Genomic DNA, 17,838 nt, shown 5'->3' with positions numbered 1-17,838 from the left:
GTACAGTGGTTTGAGAACAGACAATTTTGCCCCCTCATTTGACTGTCTTTCCCTTGAATATATATACTATTATTTCACAGAAAAAAAACCCTAAAAAGGTAAAATATATTGGCTTTGTAAGCCTGAAATCTAAAACATGAAACACATGCCAGTCCATTGCATGATGCAGTGCTTGTGATGGCGCAGCAAATATTTCATACATTGCACAGAAGAAAAGGGTAGTGTATTAGCAATAGCTGTTGTTTGTCACATAACTTTTGCAAATGTCTTTTGATAAGGTGCTCATACATGCAAGCTCCACTGGCTATACATAAGGTAAAGCTGAAGAAGAGTATTTCTCTCATTTTCACATTTAGAAAATAATACACAACTTTCAATATAAAAAGTATTTCTGCCCATTTCTGAATTAAAAATCTTCTAAGACACAAAATACCTCTCTAAATATAGTCTGTTTATATAGCCATGATCTTCTTTTTTTTGGAATTCAGTGCAAGGAGCAATCTTGTGCTTCAATCTTCATAGTCAAGGATTCTATGTTATTGGTGTAACTGCACAAAACTACTGGAAGCTTACTGGCTGCTGTGGGTTGGAGCGCAATATTGCCATGAAAATAAAGTCTGCTCTTCAGCATAGACATGTTTTTATAGTAACATGCATATCTGTATAACAAACTGACACTTTGTAAATATATTCTACATAATTTGATTTCTTTATCTTTCTTATTAAAAAAAATCACAGGCTCCGTGCTTCCTGTGGAACAATTTGCCTTTGTTATTTGTGATAATTCAAGCCAGTCATTTTGCATAAATCACTTTGGCCCTAACAAACTCATTTATGGAATTTGAAGTCATTTAACACCATGTCTTATAATTATCCCATCAATCTCCTCTGGATGAATATCAAACATGATGATCATCATAGGCCCATACAGACTTCAATGTCAGGCCAGCTGCTTGATATTAATAATGACGCAAGGCATTCACTGTTTATGGCCTTACAAAACAGCATTGTAGATGACAATAGATATGAAGGCAAGACTTTCTTTAACCAAAACAATGATACTGAAGTTCATTGAAATATGTAAAATGTATTTAAAAAGGATAGTGTAGACTTTATATAATTATAAAAAGTGTAGACTTTTTATAATTTAATTTAATTTATAATTTGCATCCTATGCATTAAGGTGAAAAAACTTCCGTCAGTCACCGGTTCCCCAGCCCTCCGTTTTACTTACCTGAGCCCTGGAATTTCCAACGAGGAGGACGCGCTGTCTCTCTGCCCAGGATTCTCTGCACTTAATTGGATAGATTGATAGCAGCGCAGCCATTGGCTCCCGCTGCTGTCAATCAAATCCAATGAGGCAGGCGTCGGGGGGGGGGCGGGGCCGAGTCCAGCATTCGTGTCTATGGACGCAAATGCTGGACTCGGGAGCGTGCTCGTAAGGTAACTCCCAGGGAGAGTGCTTCTCCTAGGGGGTTATCTGATGTGGGGAGGAGCTGCAAGAGCTGCCGAGGGACCCCAGAAATCGAGGATTGGGGCCACTTTGTGCAAAGTGAACTGCACAGCGGAGGTAAGTATGATATGTTTGTTATTTAAAAAAAAAAACAATAAACGATCCTTTACAATCACTTTAAAACAAAAAGCCTGTTGACTTTGTAGCCAACAAGGACAAGTCTATGGCTACCTATACCATTGAAAAAAAGTCAGAAATCAGGTAACCATCCAACTGCTGAACATAACCTCCATTCCAATGAAATTCACATCTTTATCCTACAAGTATTTATGAACCACTGTAAAAATCAATACCATGATTGTACTGAGAGAGTTTCAAGTGGACCTTCTATGACTGAGGTCCTCCAAGGTTATTTGCTACTGTATTCTGTATCCTGTAGAAGGCAGAATTTATGAAAATCACAAATAACAGACAATCTTTAACCTGAACTCCATGCAAGCAGCTAAATACACAGTAATACACAGTAAGGCTGAAATGTGAACTCTTTTACCTGCAGAAGGATTTGTAATTCAGTTCTAAAGAGTCTTGTAATCCAGGATAGCCCGGCAGGCAGTAAGGCTATGTCCTGGACCTCTGCTGCCATTAAGTCCTACAGCTTGGTCCAGGAGATACCCTCAACCTCCGGACTGAACCAGTTAAGAATAGCAGCTCACTGATGAGTAATCACTTCTTTTCTTCTGTCAACAAGCTTTCAAGAATAGGCTGATGGCAATGTATACCTAATGGCCTCCCTCCCTTTCCCATTCTGAGTCATTTTGTGCAGAGGACTGCAGAAAGGTGAAATAAATTCAGGTACTAGTTACATTTAAAAAAAAGATTTTTTTTTTTTTTTTTATGAAAGCATTACTTCATTTATTTCTATGTTTCTGTATATATGCATGAAGTTCATAATCTAAAAAATCATTTCTATAGTGTGCCCCATATGGTGCCAGAATGTACCTCTTTTCTGCGTTCCATTTCAAAGTAATGCCAATGCTTTTGGAGGATTCTTTGCAAGTACTGTACTGATTTTCTGAAAGTAGATGATTGCATATAGATTGATGCTCACAGTTTTCCATATGACACTGCTTAGGTCTACCAGTTGTTGGCTCAGGCAATGAATACTATCCCATTGCAGCAGGGAGGGAGTGTTTCCACCCATCATAGCCCAGAATAAGCAGATTTTTTGGGTCTACTATTGGGCTCAAATACATGTTACAGTAACACTACTAATAACAGCTTTTTACTTATCTTTTAAAGCCCAATTCCAGGCTTCTGTTAAATGTACCCATGCAGTAGGGTCTGTCTTTCTATACATTGTACGGGTTAAATGTACTTGCACTGCCTAGGGGGTTAGAGAATATGTACACATACAGTTGTGTGAAAAAGTATTTGCAATTTTTAATTTCTTTGCATATTTGTCACACTTAAATGACTCAGATCATCAAACAAATGTTATTATTACACAAAGATAACCCGAGTAAATACAAAATGCAGTTTTGAAATGATGGTTTAATTTATTAATGCAAAAAAAGCTGTCCAAACCTGCCTGGCTTTATGTGAAAAAGTAATTGCCCCTAAACCTAATAACTGGTTATACCACCCTTGGCGGCACCAACTGCAATCAAGCGTTTGTGATAACTGGCAATGAGTCTTTCACATTGCTGTGGAGCAATTTTGGCCCACTCTTCTTTGCAGAATTGTTTTGTTTCAGCCACATTGGAGGGTTTTCTATCATGAACGGCCTGTGTAAGATTATAAAACAGCATCTCAATTGGATTTAAGGGCTTTGACTGGGCCACTCCAAAACCTAAATTTTGCTTTGTTTGAACCATTTGGAGGTGGACTTGCTGTTGTGTTTCGAATCATTTTCCTGCTGCATAACTCAAGTGCACTTGAGCTTGAGGTCACGAACTGATGGCCGGACATTCTCCTTTAGGATTTTCTTGTAGAGCTCAGAATTCATGGTTCCATCAATTATAGTAAGTCGTCCAGCTCCTGAAGCGGCAAAGCAGCCCCAGACCATCACGCTACTATCACTATGTCTGACTGTTGGTATGATGTTCTTGTTATGAAATGTTGTATTATCTTTTTGCCAGATGTAACGGGACACACACCTTCCAAAAAGTTAAATTTTTGTCTCATCAGTCCACAGAATATTTGCCTAAAAGTCTTGGGGATAATCAAGATGTTTTTTAGTAAATGTGAGATGAGCCTTTGTGTTCTTTTTGGTCAGCAGTGGCTTTGGCCTTGGAACTCTCCCATAAATGCCATTTTTGCCCAGTCTCTTTCTTATTGTTGAATCATGAACACTGATCTTACCTGAGGCAAATGAGGCCTGCCGTTCTTTAGATGTTGTTCTGGGTTCTTTTATGACCTCCTGGGTGAGTTGTCGTCATGCTCTTAGAGTATTTTTTGTAGGCCACTCCTGGGAAGGTTCACCACCGTTCCAAGTTATCGCCATTTGTAGATAATGGCTCTCCCTGTGGTTCACTGGAGTTCCAAAGCCTTAGAAATGGCTTTGAAACCCTTCCTAGACCGATACATACACATTACTTTGTTTCTAATTTGTTCTTGAATTTTTGTAGATTATGGCACGAAGCGTGGCTTTTTGTGATCTGTTAGCGTGCTTTACTTTATCAAACAGCTTCTATTTATGTGATTTCTTGATTCAACAGGTCTGGCAGTAATGAGGCCTGGGTGTGGCAAGTGAAATTTAACTCAGCTTTCCAAAAAAATTGTGGTTAATCACAGTTCATTCATGATTCAGCATGGGAGGGGGCAATTACTTTTTCACATAGGGCCGGGCAGGTTCAAACAGCTTTTTTCCCTTAATAAATGAAATAATAATTTAAAAACTGCATCTTGGATTTACTCGGGTTATCTTTGTGTAATATTAAAATTTGTTTGATGATCTGAATCATTTAAATGTGATAAATATGCAAAAAAAAAATCAGGAAGGGAGAAAATACTTTTTCACATAACTGTACTTACCATATTTTTCACTCTCTCAGCAGCTATTGCTCTCCTCTACTGTCCAACACTCTAAGTTGCGGGCAGGCACTCGCTATCCGTCTGTAAAATTCAGGCCTGCTGGTTTTGCATTGTGAACAGCTGGACAGTGAAATCAATTTTCTTTAGGGGAACAGTTGCATGGAGAGAAAGGCGAGGAATAGGGTAGGTATCTTTACTTATTACTTACCCCCCCATAGTTAAAAGAGCATGTAACCCATGCAGTGCACTACATGGGTAGATTTTACAGCAGCCCAGAGAGTGGGGCTTTAGTTTAGTGCAGAATCACTTTAAAACTGAACTCCAACCCCCCCCCCAAAAACACGCACACACAATATTGCAGGTGTGTATAAATTAAAACATTATTAAATGTACCTAGGATAATTAGTGTAAGCATCTGAATTCAGCTTGGCACCAGCCTCCTATAATCTCCTCTACAACAGTACACTGGAAAGGAAGGGTCAACAAGAGTCAATGAGGTGTGCACAAATGCTGACAAGGAACACATTGCCAGATGAGAGAGCACAGTGGTAACCCAATCAGTTTGCTGCAGCTCCTTACGTGCCCAATCACAGGTTAAGGCAGGAAAGTGACCGGGCTGTATTGCTCAGCTGCATTAGAGAAAAGTAGGTCAGCATCTTGGTTGTCCTGTATAAATCTCAGGAATGGATGGACAGAAATACAAATCCATTTTCAAGCAAAATGTTTTCCATATGTGTATTTCAAATGTCTATTTAGCTTCTTGCCTAAAGTTAAGCTTTAATTTCTTATAAACCTTCATGTTTTTTTATAAAAGACTAGTAAGGGGAAAATACCCTTACTCATCACAGATTGTTTGCTAAGTGTCATTTCATTAAATGCAATAAAATATATGTACACTTTTGTAATCTGTTTAAACTGTAAACAGAACAGAATCTAAGTAATGCTTAAAATGTAATAGCTATAGAATACTGAATAGTCACATTATTAAGGGTACAGCCATTCCATTGTTCTAATATGCACATGAAAATATAACTACAGCTGCCTGGCATTTTGAAATAGAATTCCAACAAATATATGGTGAAGATACATGCAATCAGTGCATTTTTAAAAATGTAAATGTGTATGCACTTATATAAAGCTGCCATAATAGTAATAAACTAAAATTACAGTGCAACTCCAGGGAAAACTTTCTAATTTTGCACAGAGTGGGGAAGGGTTTTTTTCTGATTACATTTTTTCTGTTGTGGTCTCATTGGGGGTATTTTTTTCTCAATAACTTTCCTGCTGGCAATGTTGAAAAAGAAAATCTCCAATGGGGACACTTTTTTGCTCTCTGTATCCCTGAAACAAATGAAAATAGGACGGAAAGTGAGGGGAAATCTCCCTAGTAGGACAACAGAGAGCATTAACAGATGAGAAAGTTTCAACCCCTTCTTACTTTGTCCAAGAAGACATTTTTTGAAAGAAACACAATTTAACAAGTAATATTTCTGTTTGCTTTTAAACATGTAGAAGTTTAGAGCTGTTACCTGAAGCATGGAATCTGACTAGTTGCCAAGATGGCGTCACCTTTTTTTTCTTATGTTTTCTTGAACTGGCCTCACAATCTATTCGAATTTGTAAACCTCTAGCCTAAAATAGACGTTTAGCCAAAACCTTTTTTATTTTAGCCTTGGATATAGTAGGGTTAGAAAACTACTCAGGTTGCTATGGTTGGCAGACATCACTTCCTGTTCTGGTGACTGGTGCTTTTAGGCACAGGAAACAAGGGGGAATTAAAGTGGTTGTAAACCCCTCACATATACCCAGTGAAGTGACTGGTCTCAGGTGATGCACAGAGATTAAACAAATCCTCCTACACAAGTTGTACCTGTTTATCTGCAGTCTTTTCTTCTCTACACCGATTAAAAGTGCTGCATTTTTTAAAGCTTGTGAGCTGTCAGAAAAAAAGGGGCTGGAGAGCTAAAGGTACAATCTGCCCTCCCCGTCACCTTTTTTCTTTTGGTGTCAAGAAAATTTATCAGAAGTAATTTATGCTGATAGCAGAGCAACGAAGCAGCAGACAGAAATGACGCTTAGTGCTCTTAATTTAGACACGTACATACTATAGAGGGAGGGGTTTTACAAACACTTTAACACTGACAGCAAAACACTTTTTCATATAAAGCAGGAAGGAGTTAGATCTTCTGTCAGTATTTTCTGTCCCAATGAGTGCCGCCACCTAGGACAACTCTATCCAAAACGAAATTCCACAATCATTTGGTCTAGGGATTCTGAAATAAGTACAAATATTTATCTTATTCCTTGCTCCTGCAGGTTTCCTCTGTTTTTTAGGACCAAATCCCCAAAGTTGATTCTCTTCCAACTCCGCCGGTTGCAGCTCTCCGACCTCAATGCGTATGATGTACGAAGTACATTAGGACTTCAAGGATCCACTGGCTACTGGGGAGCAAGGAATATTGTATTTATTTAGACTTATTCTAGTCCTTGTAGACAAAACAAGCATTTAGCCCATGAAGTGCTGGGGGAGATTGGCCAATGAATGGGTACATTTTACACAAGCCTGGAATTTAGCTTTAAGAATTGGCAGTATTCAACAAATTAGCCAGTCTTGATAAATCCTTATTTATAATCTCACATTGGACCATATTCTTGTTGTTTCATTCTGTACAGCAGTCCATATCTTTGCACAGGAATGACGATAAGAACGATTTGGATTGCTTTCTGTCCAGGATCCATGAACTATAGTAATCCAAGGAATGCTTTTCTTCACAGGTGAAATTTTTCACTAGGCAGCAGTTTTTTTAAACCAGATTTCAAATAAAAATATCTGTTTAAAAATTAACACTGAAGAAAGTTTGAGAATTGTTGCGTTGTCCTTTGTAACCACCTTTCAAATGTTCTCACATTTACTCCAGGCTGTAGACTTTGTTCCACGTTTACAGGTCACATTCTGTGAACATTATTTTTACAGCTGATCTGTTTGGTACTCTGACATGTCAGACATATTTTCAGACATACTGTGGAAAATCTCCTGGTGCTGCTGGTTTTCAACACAAATGATTTCAAATCTACAGTGTCTAAACTCCACCGCCAGTGTCCCAAAGAAAGTTATAAAACACATCACAAGCACCCACTGGACTCTTGGTGCATAAATGTTCATGTTATTCCATTCAAAGATGAAATCTGAAGAGTGTTAAGTAAAGGAAAAACCAGTGTGTTGCACTATAGAAGCACACAAAATACAGTCACAGCTCATTTTACGCTTAAGGATAGTATAGGGCTATAGGTGTTCACAGGCTTTTGTTCATGTTTGCATTTCCTCACTCCTAATAGGTCAACGTGGTTGCCAGGTCAAATGCCAATCAGAAGCATTTCAACTGCAGGTCAAATACACTCATCTATGAATTTTGAATGATCTCTAAGCATCCAATACTGATCTCAAATGCATGTGGAACACACCTGAAATCAAGCTTGATTTGTCTGTCGGCACAAACCCAAAGCCTTAGACGTGTTTTTAGTCTTTTACATGCTAGCAAGTGTAGTTTGGAGTCTAGTTTGGAGTCTATTGTTAAAAACTACCAAAATACTGACCCGTACTTGTAGCAAATGGATGGTATGCTTCTTATTCTAATTTCTTGGCTGGAAATGGAGGTATAGTATTACTGTATTTTGCAGTGCAGTAGATGCAATTCTCATTATTTAAATTAAATTTAATTAATTAAATTATTGTGGAATACTGTATATCCGTGTAAAAAGCAAAAACCTCAAGGGCTACTGTTGACTCAAAGGAACAATCCTACTTAGGCTCAGAGTGCCTACCAAGGTCACTAGTTATTGCACCATCATCAAATGCTGTGCCAGAGAACCTGAAAGGCGTTGGTTCCCTGATTTCTCCACTAGAAATTGTTACTTTTTCTTTGAAAAAAGTGTTTAACAAGAAAAAGTACTACTGTTTTTAACCTGCAAATATTTGAGGGCCTTCTTTAAAATGCAGTTTATTGTAATGCAAATACTGTCTTAGAGAGAAAACAGCTGATGACTCTCTAAGCTCGGAAGGATACTGTACATAAGGCTTAGTGGGCCACAGGTCAAAAGTTGGGTGTTACTCACTTAATGTATAAGGGGTGTATTAAAGACTCACTGGGCAAATTGCCTGTACCAAAACTAATAGGCATTCACCCAAGTGAGATTTGACTGGGGTCCAAACATCCCAAGTGCAGTTGGGAACATTGCCTTTCCTGGAAGTGTGCGTTTCAGTGGCTATGGCTCCCTTTACAACTAGGTGCACCCTTTTCATTAAAAATGATCACACATTTCTACATGGTCTGGTTTTAAGTCTGTGAATGTCTTTAAGGTATTTGTAAAGGTAAATGGCTATTAAGCATATTATTTTCTTGGTGTATAGTGATAATTAAAAAAACATCAGAATACATATGCTGTTAATATAAGTACATTATTTTGATTTCTGTTTTCTTGTGATGAAGAACCTGCAGGGAGTGAATGCTATGATACCAAACACAGCCTACAGTATGAGTTGGGTAATTGCTATAAAGGGCATTTGACCCTGATGTGTCCCTAAGGAAAATGATGAGCTAGTAGCCAGCATTAGCAACTGATTGCTAACCAATGGAACAAATAGCTCCCTATAGAGTATGCTACAAAAGTAACTTGTAGAAGCATGTAGTAGCGATCATTCTTGGATGATCGAACAGCAATCATCTGCAGCTGTTTGGTGCAAGATTCTTTTGCATACTAATAGAGTGGTGTACTCCGCAGGGAGCCATTTGTTCTACCTGTTTAAAAATCAAACGCAACTCATAGCAAATAATCTCTAATGGTTTTAATGGCATGACTGAGCTACTAAAATTTCTTGTATAGCTCCAGCCTAATGTCCTTACTCTTCAAAACAGGTTAAATCTCTCAGTAGTAAGAGATTAAAATTGCCTGTCTTGCTCTGCACTAATAGATTTAAAAAAAAATAAATTAAAATTATTATGTCAGTGGTCATCACCGGTAGCTAAGTGTTTACATTATTCCCTTGTATAAACCCCCATTTCTCCTTCTTAGATATTCCCTTTTTTACCCATGGAGTAAGTGGATTGAAGTTGCCCTTGTTGCTTTACTAAATACTTTGCTCTACACTGGGACAATACCAAATCTTCTTCTCCTATAAGGTCAGCAAGCCTAAACCAAGAGATCAGTTTCCTTGTAGCGCATTCAGATTGTTGCTTGATTGTTTCCAGGTCATTAAATCTAGACAGATGAGCATTCCATGGGGTGACACAGTGCCCTGCTTTAAATCCACCCTTGAAATTGATATATGGAATTATTTGCGGGCATGCTTTCTGCTTCAAGAACATTTATACTGAACCGGGGGAACTTTCAGGCTTGTTGTTACTCATAACATAACATTAATGGATGTTCTGTACTGACACAGACAATACATTTTCCACATGAATAAAAAGGATACAGATGATAACACAGAGTGTTATTGTGGCTGATAATATAACTCTAGGGATTCCAGTTATTTTTCCTTCATTCTTAATGTTTATTTTAAAGGTCAGGATGGACTGAATCCAGCAGGCTATTGTGCCAAACCCAAAGGTCATGGAAGTGCCAACATTATGTATAAGTGCGTTGCTCTTCAACTGATAGAAGAAAAACAGATGGACATGCTATTAAACGCAGTTTCTTTTACAGGGAAAGGGCCATGGCTTCCAAAGGAGACTATTCACAAATACCTAACAATGGTATGAAAGAATTTTGTTTTATGAAAACAGTACTCAGTGAGCCATCAAGGCTTTTAATGCTTCTCGCCAGAAAATGTTAGCTTTTTTAAAATGTTACAGTCCTTAGGGTACATTCTGTAAAAGTTATGCATTGTTAGGGGTTACGGGTGGTACATTTCCGGTTCCATGGTGTGGTGATAACATTGCAGTTGCAAATAATTCCTTATTTTTAAGGCAGTATTAAACCCCAAACCAAAAATGTAATATGTTGCAGCTTGCAAATTATTAGATGTGGTGTTGTATTCGTTCTCTTTTTTTAGGCTTTTGTTTCCTCTTCACAAGGTGATCTGGCCTGTAAGACACCTTTGGTCAGCAGCATTGTTAATCTGGAGGGGTGGAGTATTATATGCACTGCAGTTCACACTTTGCAAGCAGTCACAGCAACAGTTTTTTTTCTCTTGGGAAAAAAGGCTTTATATAAATACAATAAATAAATAAAACCAAACATTGTAAGCACTCTTGTTAGTGATAAATTGTTTTTCTTAACCCCCAAACTGCTATATCTGCAGGAGAGCTTGTTCTGTTGAAAAACAACAGACTTACTGGTCAGATCACCAGGTGAAAATAAAAGAACTAAAGCCTACAAAAGAAAACAAATGCAGCCACAACTACTAAGCACTAAACTATAAGCTGCAATGTACTAAACTTGCTCTTTGGTTTACCACTTTAATATCTATCTATCTATCTATCTATCTATCTATCTATCTATCTATCTATCTATCTATCTATCTATCTATCTATCTATCTAGTCATGGGCAAACATATTGGCACCCCTGCATTTCTGTCAGAAAATGCCCACAAAATTGTTGCAATGACAAATGTTTAGGCATTCTCATATTTCTTTTGTTGGGCATGACACAAAAAAGTGGAGAAACAAAAATCCAAATCTGACACATTCCACGCAAAACTCCAAAAATGGACTGAACAAAATTATTGACACCTTCCCAAAATTGTAATAATTGCAATCCAAGTTTGTGATGCTCCTGTAATTTATAATTAAACTCACCTGTATCAATTAACAGGAGCTAACAATATATAAATCATACCGGCAACCAGTTAAATGACTCAACCTTTCTGTTGTGTGACTCTGTGTGCCACACAGAGCATGGAGAAGAGAAAGAGTAGCAAAGAATCGTCTGAGAGTTTGAGAACAAAATTTGTGGTAAAGCATGGACAATCTCATGGTTACAAGTCCATCTCCAGAGATCTTAATGTTCATGTGTCCACTGTGTGCAACATTGTCAAGAAGTTTACAGACCAAGGCACTGTAGCTAATCCCCCCTGGACGTGGACAAAAGAGAAAAAATGATCAAAGATTGCAACAAAGGATTGTTGGAATGGTGGATAAAGAACCTCCATCAACTTCCAGACACATTCAAGCTGACCTTCAGGCACAGGGTACACCTGTATTTTTTTTTAGCTCGCACTATACATCGCCATCTGAATGAAAAGGGATGTTATGATAGGAGACCCAGGAGGACCCCACTGCTGACACAGAAACACAAAAAAAGCCAGATTAGAGTTTGCCAAAACTTACTTGAGGAAGTCAAAATCCTTTTGGGAGAATGTGCTGTGGACAGACAAAACAAAATTGCAGCTTTTTTGTAAAGCCCATCATTCTACTGTTTTCAGAAAAATAACTGAGGCCTTTAAAGAAAAGACCCTACAGTCCCTACAGTCAAACATGGTGGAGGTTAGACTAATGGTTCGGGGTTGCTTTGCTGCTTCAGGCACTGTATGTCTTGAACGTGTGCATGGCATTATGAAATCTGAAGACTACCAAATTATTCTGGGGTGCAATGTAGGGCCCAGTGTCAAAAAGTTGGGTCTCCGTCAGAGGTCATGGGTCTTACAGCAGAACAATGACCCAAAGAACATGTCAAAAAGCACCCAGTCCAGATCTAAATCACATAGAGCACATGTGGAAGGATCTCAAAACAGCGGTTGGGAAAAGGAACCCTTCCAACCTGAGGGACCTGGAGCAGTTGGCAAAAGAAGAGTGATCCAAAATTCCAGTAGAGAGGTGTAAGAAACTCATTGACAGTTAGAGGAATCGTTTGATTTCAGTTATTTTTTCGAAGGCGTGTGCTCCCAAATATTAAATTTAGGTTGCCAATAATTTTCTCCAGTTCATTTTTGGAGCTTTGTGTGGAATGTATCAGATTTGGCTTTGTGTTTCTCCACTTTTTTGTGTCATTCAATACAAACAAAAGAAATAAACATGAGAATGGCTAAACATTTGTAATTGCAACAATTTTCTGGGTGAAGTGGTGCATTATCTGATAGAATTGCAGGGGTGCCAAAATTTTTGCCCATGACTAAATATATAAATATATATATATATATATATATATATATATATATATATACATACATATATATACATATATATACATACATATACACACATATACATATACCGTGTAAGGGATGTTAAACATTCTGGTTAATATATACAGTGGGGACGGAAAGAAATTTTTCACTCTTTGTTATATTGCAGCCATTTGCTAAAATCATTTAAGTTCATTTTTTTCCTTATTAATGTACAAACGGCATCTCATATTGACAGAAAAACACAGAATTGTTGACATTTTTGCAGATTTATTAAAAAAGAAAAACTGAAATATCACATGGTCCTAAGTATTCAGACCCTTTGCTCAGTATTTAGTAGAAGCACCCTTTTGATCTAATACAGCCATGAGTCTTTTTGGGAAAGATACAACAAGTTTTTCACACCTGGATTTGGGGATCCTCTGCCATTCCTCCTTGCAGATCCTCTCCAATTCTGTCAGGTTGGATGGTAAACGTTGGTGGGCAACCATGTTTAGGTCTCTCCAGAGATGCTCAATTGGGTTTAAGTCAGGGCTCTTGCTGGGCCATTCAAGAACAGTCAGGGAGTTGTTGTGAAGCCACTCCTTCGTTATTTTAGCTGTGTGCTTAGGGTCATTGTCTTGTTGGAAGGTAAACCTTCCGCCCAGTCTGGGGTCCCACTCTGGAGAAGATTTTCGTCCAGGATATCCCTGTACTTGGCCGCATTCATCTTTCCCTCGATTGCAACCAGTCGACCTGTCCCTGCAGCTGAAAAACACCCCCACAGCATGATGCTGCCACCACCATGCTTCACTGTTGGGACTGTATTGGACAGGTGATGAGCAGTGCCTGGTTTTCTCCACACATACCGCTTAGAATTAAGGCCAAAAAGTTCTATCTTGGTCTCATTAGACCAGAGAATCTTATTTCTCACCATCTTGGAGTCCTTCAGGTGTTTTTTTAGCAAACTCCATGCTGGCTTTCATGTGTCTTGCACTGAGGAGAGGCTTCCGTCGGGCCACTCTGCCATAAAGCCCCGACTGGTGGAGGGCTGCAGTGATGGTTGACTTTCCACAACTTTCTCTCATGTCCCGACTGCATCTCTGGAGCTCAGCCACAGTGATCTTTGGGTTCTTCTTTACCTCACTCACTAAGGCTCTTCTCCCCCAATAGCTCAGTTTGGCCGGACGGCCAGCTCTAGGAAGGGTTCTGGTCATCCCAAACGTCTTCCATTTAAGGATTATGGAGGCCACTGTGCTCTTAGGAACCTTAAGTGCAGCAGAATTTTTTGTAACCTTGGCCAGATCTGTGCCTTGCCACAATTCTGTCTCTGAGCTCTTCAGGCAGTCCTTTGACCTCATGATTCTCATTTGCTCTGACATGCACTGTGAGCTGTAAGGTCTTATATAGACAGGTGTGTGGCTTTCCTAATCAAGTCCAATCAGTATAATCAAACACAGCTGGACTCAAATGAAATTGTAGAACCATCTCAAGGATGATCAGAAGAAATGGACAGAACCTGAGTTAAATATATGAGTGTCACAGCAAAGGGTCTGAATACTTAGGACCATGTGATATTTCAGTTTTTCTTTTTTAACCACAGTAGAGCCGATCGGCTGCTCTCCTGACAGGGGGGGTCTGTGCTGATTGTTTATCAGCACAGCCCCCCCTCGGATCCTACCCAGGACCACCAGGGAAGCCGCCCAGGACCACCAGGGAAGCCATCCACACTGGACCACCAGTTATGCCGCCTAGACCCCCAGGGAAATACTGATCTGTGTCCAGGCAGCTGCCAATCTATGCCCAGGCAACTGCCAATCAGTGCCCACTCACAATGCCTACCACTGCCAGTGCCACCAGGGATGCCTATCAGTTCCGCGTATCAGTGCCCACCAGTGCCACATATCAGTGCCCATGAGTGCTACGTATCAGTGCCCATCAGTGCCGCCTATCAGTGCCCATCAGTGCCGCCTATCAGTGCCCATCAGTGCCACCCATAAGAACCCATCTTTGCAGCCTTTCAGTGCTCATCAGTGCCGCCTATCAATGCCCATCAGTGCTGCATATCAGTGCCACCCATCAGTGCCGCCTACCAGTGCCGCATATCAGTACCCATCGTCGGTGCTGCCTTATCAGTGCCCATCAGTGTAAGAGAAAACTTACTTATTTACAAAAATTTTTAACAGAAACAAAAGCAAAACTTTTTTTTTTTCAAAATTTTGGGTTTTTTTTATTTGTTTAGCAAACAAATAAAAAACGCAGAGATGATCAAATACCACCAAAAGAAAGCTCTATTTGTGGGAAAAAAATGATAAAAATTTAGTTTGGGTAGAGTGTTGGATGACCGCGCAATTGTCATTCAAACTGCGACAGCGCTGAAATCTGAAAAATTGGTTTGGGCAGGAAGGTGTATAAGTGCCCTGTATTGAAGTGGTTAATAAATCTGCAAACATGTCAACAATTCTGTGTTTTTCTGTCAATATAGGATGCTGTGTGTACATTAATGAGATAAAAAAATGAACTTAAATGATTTTAGCAAATGGCTGCAATATAACAAAGAGTGAAAAATTTAAGGGGGTCTGAATACTTTCCATCCCCACTGTACTTACTTAGGTGCCTATTCAAAAAGCAGTAAATGTGACATTCACCAAACATTAGTGGAGGTGAATCAATCACTGCCATTTAAAATGCATGCACCGGGAAGCTTTACCTGAAGTGAATGTTTGGTGAATGTCAGATTCACTACTTTAACAATAAGTAAAGTTAAAACTTTTTTATACCTGGAAAGAGTGGTTATAAGCACCATAAGGTTTTTATTTCTGTCTTTGTCCCCGTTCGAAGATTCACTCTCTTGGTTAGTTCCACTGACCACCAATGTCACCAGGGATAAAAGTGAGAGCACATCCAAATATTTCAGTTACCATCAGAACAGAGGGGAAATCTTCCAATGAGGACACTTGTTCTCTAAACAAGAGAAATGTCACTCATATTAGAAAGAGATCCACTCACTTCCTGTTAGGTCTAGAGGACAGGAAGTGAATGGAAATTTTTTCTAATGACACAGAAGATAAAAAATAGAGCAGTTTTAACCTTCCCCAACTCTATCCAAAATGAAAAAAAAGTTTTGGCTGTCGATATACTGTATTTTAATGTTAAAATTAAATTATAATTACAATTAGTGTAACAGTTTTATTTTTAAGGAAAACTAGTAGGGTTAAAAAATACATTACCTGGAAATTACCCAACAACGTCATTCCAAATGATGTCAAACATAAGGCCACAAGTCCACTGATACTGAGCCAGGGGCTGATGGTCTTTGGCTTCAATTGTATGAAACGCAGGACAGCAATAATTAAGGCTAAAATCAAATGAATTCTGTTAATGCAAGGCTTCATCAATGCACAAACTATGTATAAAACAAAAATAATTGTAACAGTTGTCATCACCCCTTAAAATAGTGAGCTAAAACATAATTTACTAAAAAAGCAGCAATATTTAATTATTTAAAACCCTTAATTTCAATGGCTATACCTATCAAATGAATTTCAAGGAGTATTCCTAACTACAGCACTGCATATTGATTGTGTTCTTCTATGCATGCAATTTATCAGTACTGGATGGATTAGTTATGGCGTCTGTCAAATAATGGATGGCCATGCCTTGCACAAAAGCCTGCATAAGTACTAACTTAACACCATTAAAAAGCGTTCCTTCATGCTGTCTTTCAACTAATGTGATACGCTCTGTTAATTGTTGTCAGATATATAAACTACAATGGCTTTCATTTTGGATATATTTTTTTTTCAGGTCATGAAAAAAGAGTTTATATACCGACTTTATCAACTGTGACAAATAATTCATATACATAACTAGTGATTCTTAGTAGGGTAAAGGTGAAATTACATCCGTTGCACATTGAAAAAATGTTTTTTTTGCACTTTTCAATTTCAGTTGGACTGTTTATATAACTCATTAAGTAGCTAGAGTGAAATTCTGGTGGTCATTGACACAAAGGTCATGCATGTAGGAGTTTGCAATTACTGCTTTATTTTGCTGAACGTATCACTCAAAGGCTTCTGTGAGCAATTACAGCATGCTCTCAGATGGAACTTATGGAATTCAGTTTAATGGTTGCACTGCTGAACCAAATCTTGCTCCTAGTTTTCGTATACTTAGTTTATGCTACAACTTTCAGTTTAATTGTCCTGCATTACGATTACTGCATGGTGGCTGCTCAGTAACTACAGCTATTTCTTAAACTGCATCCTATGGGAACAGCATGATGTATACATTCCTGTCTTCCTGCATACCAACCACATTTTGGAGACATCTGGACTTACTTTCCTAGCCTGCTTTCAGTACAAAGTGGATTTGTACAGTGCAATCATAGACCATTGAATTCAGTAAATAGCCAGCTGTGGTCATTGGATATCCATTATGTGCTTTGCAGTGTGCTGGTTGTAATGAAACCAAAGAATGAATGCATAGAAAAACATTTTTTTTCAAAAATGCAAAGTTAAAACTACAAAAGCCCACAGAATTCCTTAGTTAGTGACTTGACTTAAAAAACAAATCTAATGCCGCGTACACACGAGCGGACTTTACGGCGGACTTTGCCCGGCGGACTTTTCGTCGGACTTTGTTTGCTCCTTGCGCCGGACTTAAAAACGGACGGACTTGGCCACACACGGTCACTGAAAAAGTCCGCTGGTTTTGAACGCGGTGACGTATAGCACGTACGACGGGACTAGAAAAAGGAAGTCCAAGCCCCACTCCTGCACCCTTTGGGCTCCTTCTGCTAATCTCGTGTTTATCTCGTGTTAGTAGAAGTTTGGTTAGAGACGATTCGCGCTTTTCACACTTCAGCTTATTTCGTTCGTTTTCTGCGGTTCAGTTTGTGCTTGTGAGGTTTGTATCTGCTTTTCAGTGCGTGTTGGTCAGTTCGTAACCTGCCTTGCAGGCCGTTCTGCTCCGCTCGTTCCTGATTTTCAGGTCGTTCTTCATAGGCCTTGCTGTTCTTCAGTGCGTTTGTTATAAGTTTGTTAGTTTGAGCAGCCGACCGTTTTGAAGCCATGTCGAGTGGACGTTCTCGTTCTCGAGTTCGTGCTGTGTGGGGACTTGGTGTTGGGGTTAATACTTTGACCCAAGTCCAGTCCATGAACAGGGTGAGGAGGAGTTCATGGACCAAGAATTGGTTGCGCCAGCGTGACCAGTTCTGTCATATGCCTTTGCTCCGTGAGCTCCGTGAGA

At 39.1% G+C, this 17,838-nt stretch overlaps 1 protein-coding gene across 2 annotated transcripts in view; it reads right to left on the bottom strand.

Moving 5' to 3' along the window:
• Positions 1-660: 660 nt before the first annotated feature.
• TMEM150C (transmembrane protein 150C) overlaps positions 661-17,838 on the bottom strand; it is a 312,476-nt gene continuing 295,298 nt past the window's right edge. For both annotated transcript variants that reach the window (XM_073597864.1, XM_073597863.1), the window contains 3 exons: positions 15,819-15,946; positions 9,960-10,137; positions 661-7,672 (listed from right to left, as the gene is read on the bottom strand). In XM_073597864.1, coding sequence (XP_073453965.1) covers positions 7,455-7,672; positions 9,960-10,137; positions 15,819-15,946 — 524 coding nt within the window. In that variant the 3' untranslated portion in view covers positions 661-7,454. The remainder of the gene's footprint in view (positions 7,673-9,959; positions 10,138-15,818; positions 15,947-17,838) is intronic.

The sequence above is a fragment of the Aquarana catesbeiana genome, linkage group LG01 (assembly GCF_042186555.1).
Source record: "Aquarana catesbeiana isolate 2022-GZ linkage group LG01, ASM4218655v1, whole genome shotgun sequence".
NCBI lineage: Eukaryota > Metazoa > Chordata > Amphibia > Anura > Ranidae > Aquarana > Aquarana catesbeiana.
The sequence above is the reverse complement of the archived record's forward strand: the minus strand, read 5'-3'. Positions and strand labels throughout refer to the sequence as shown.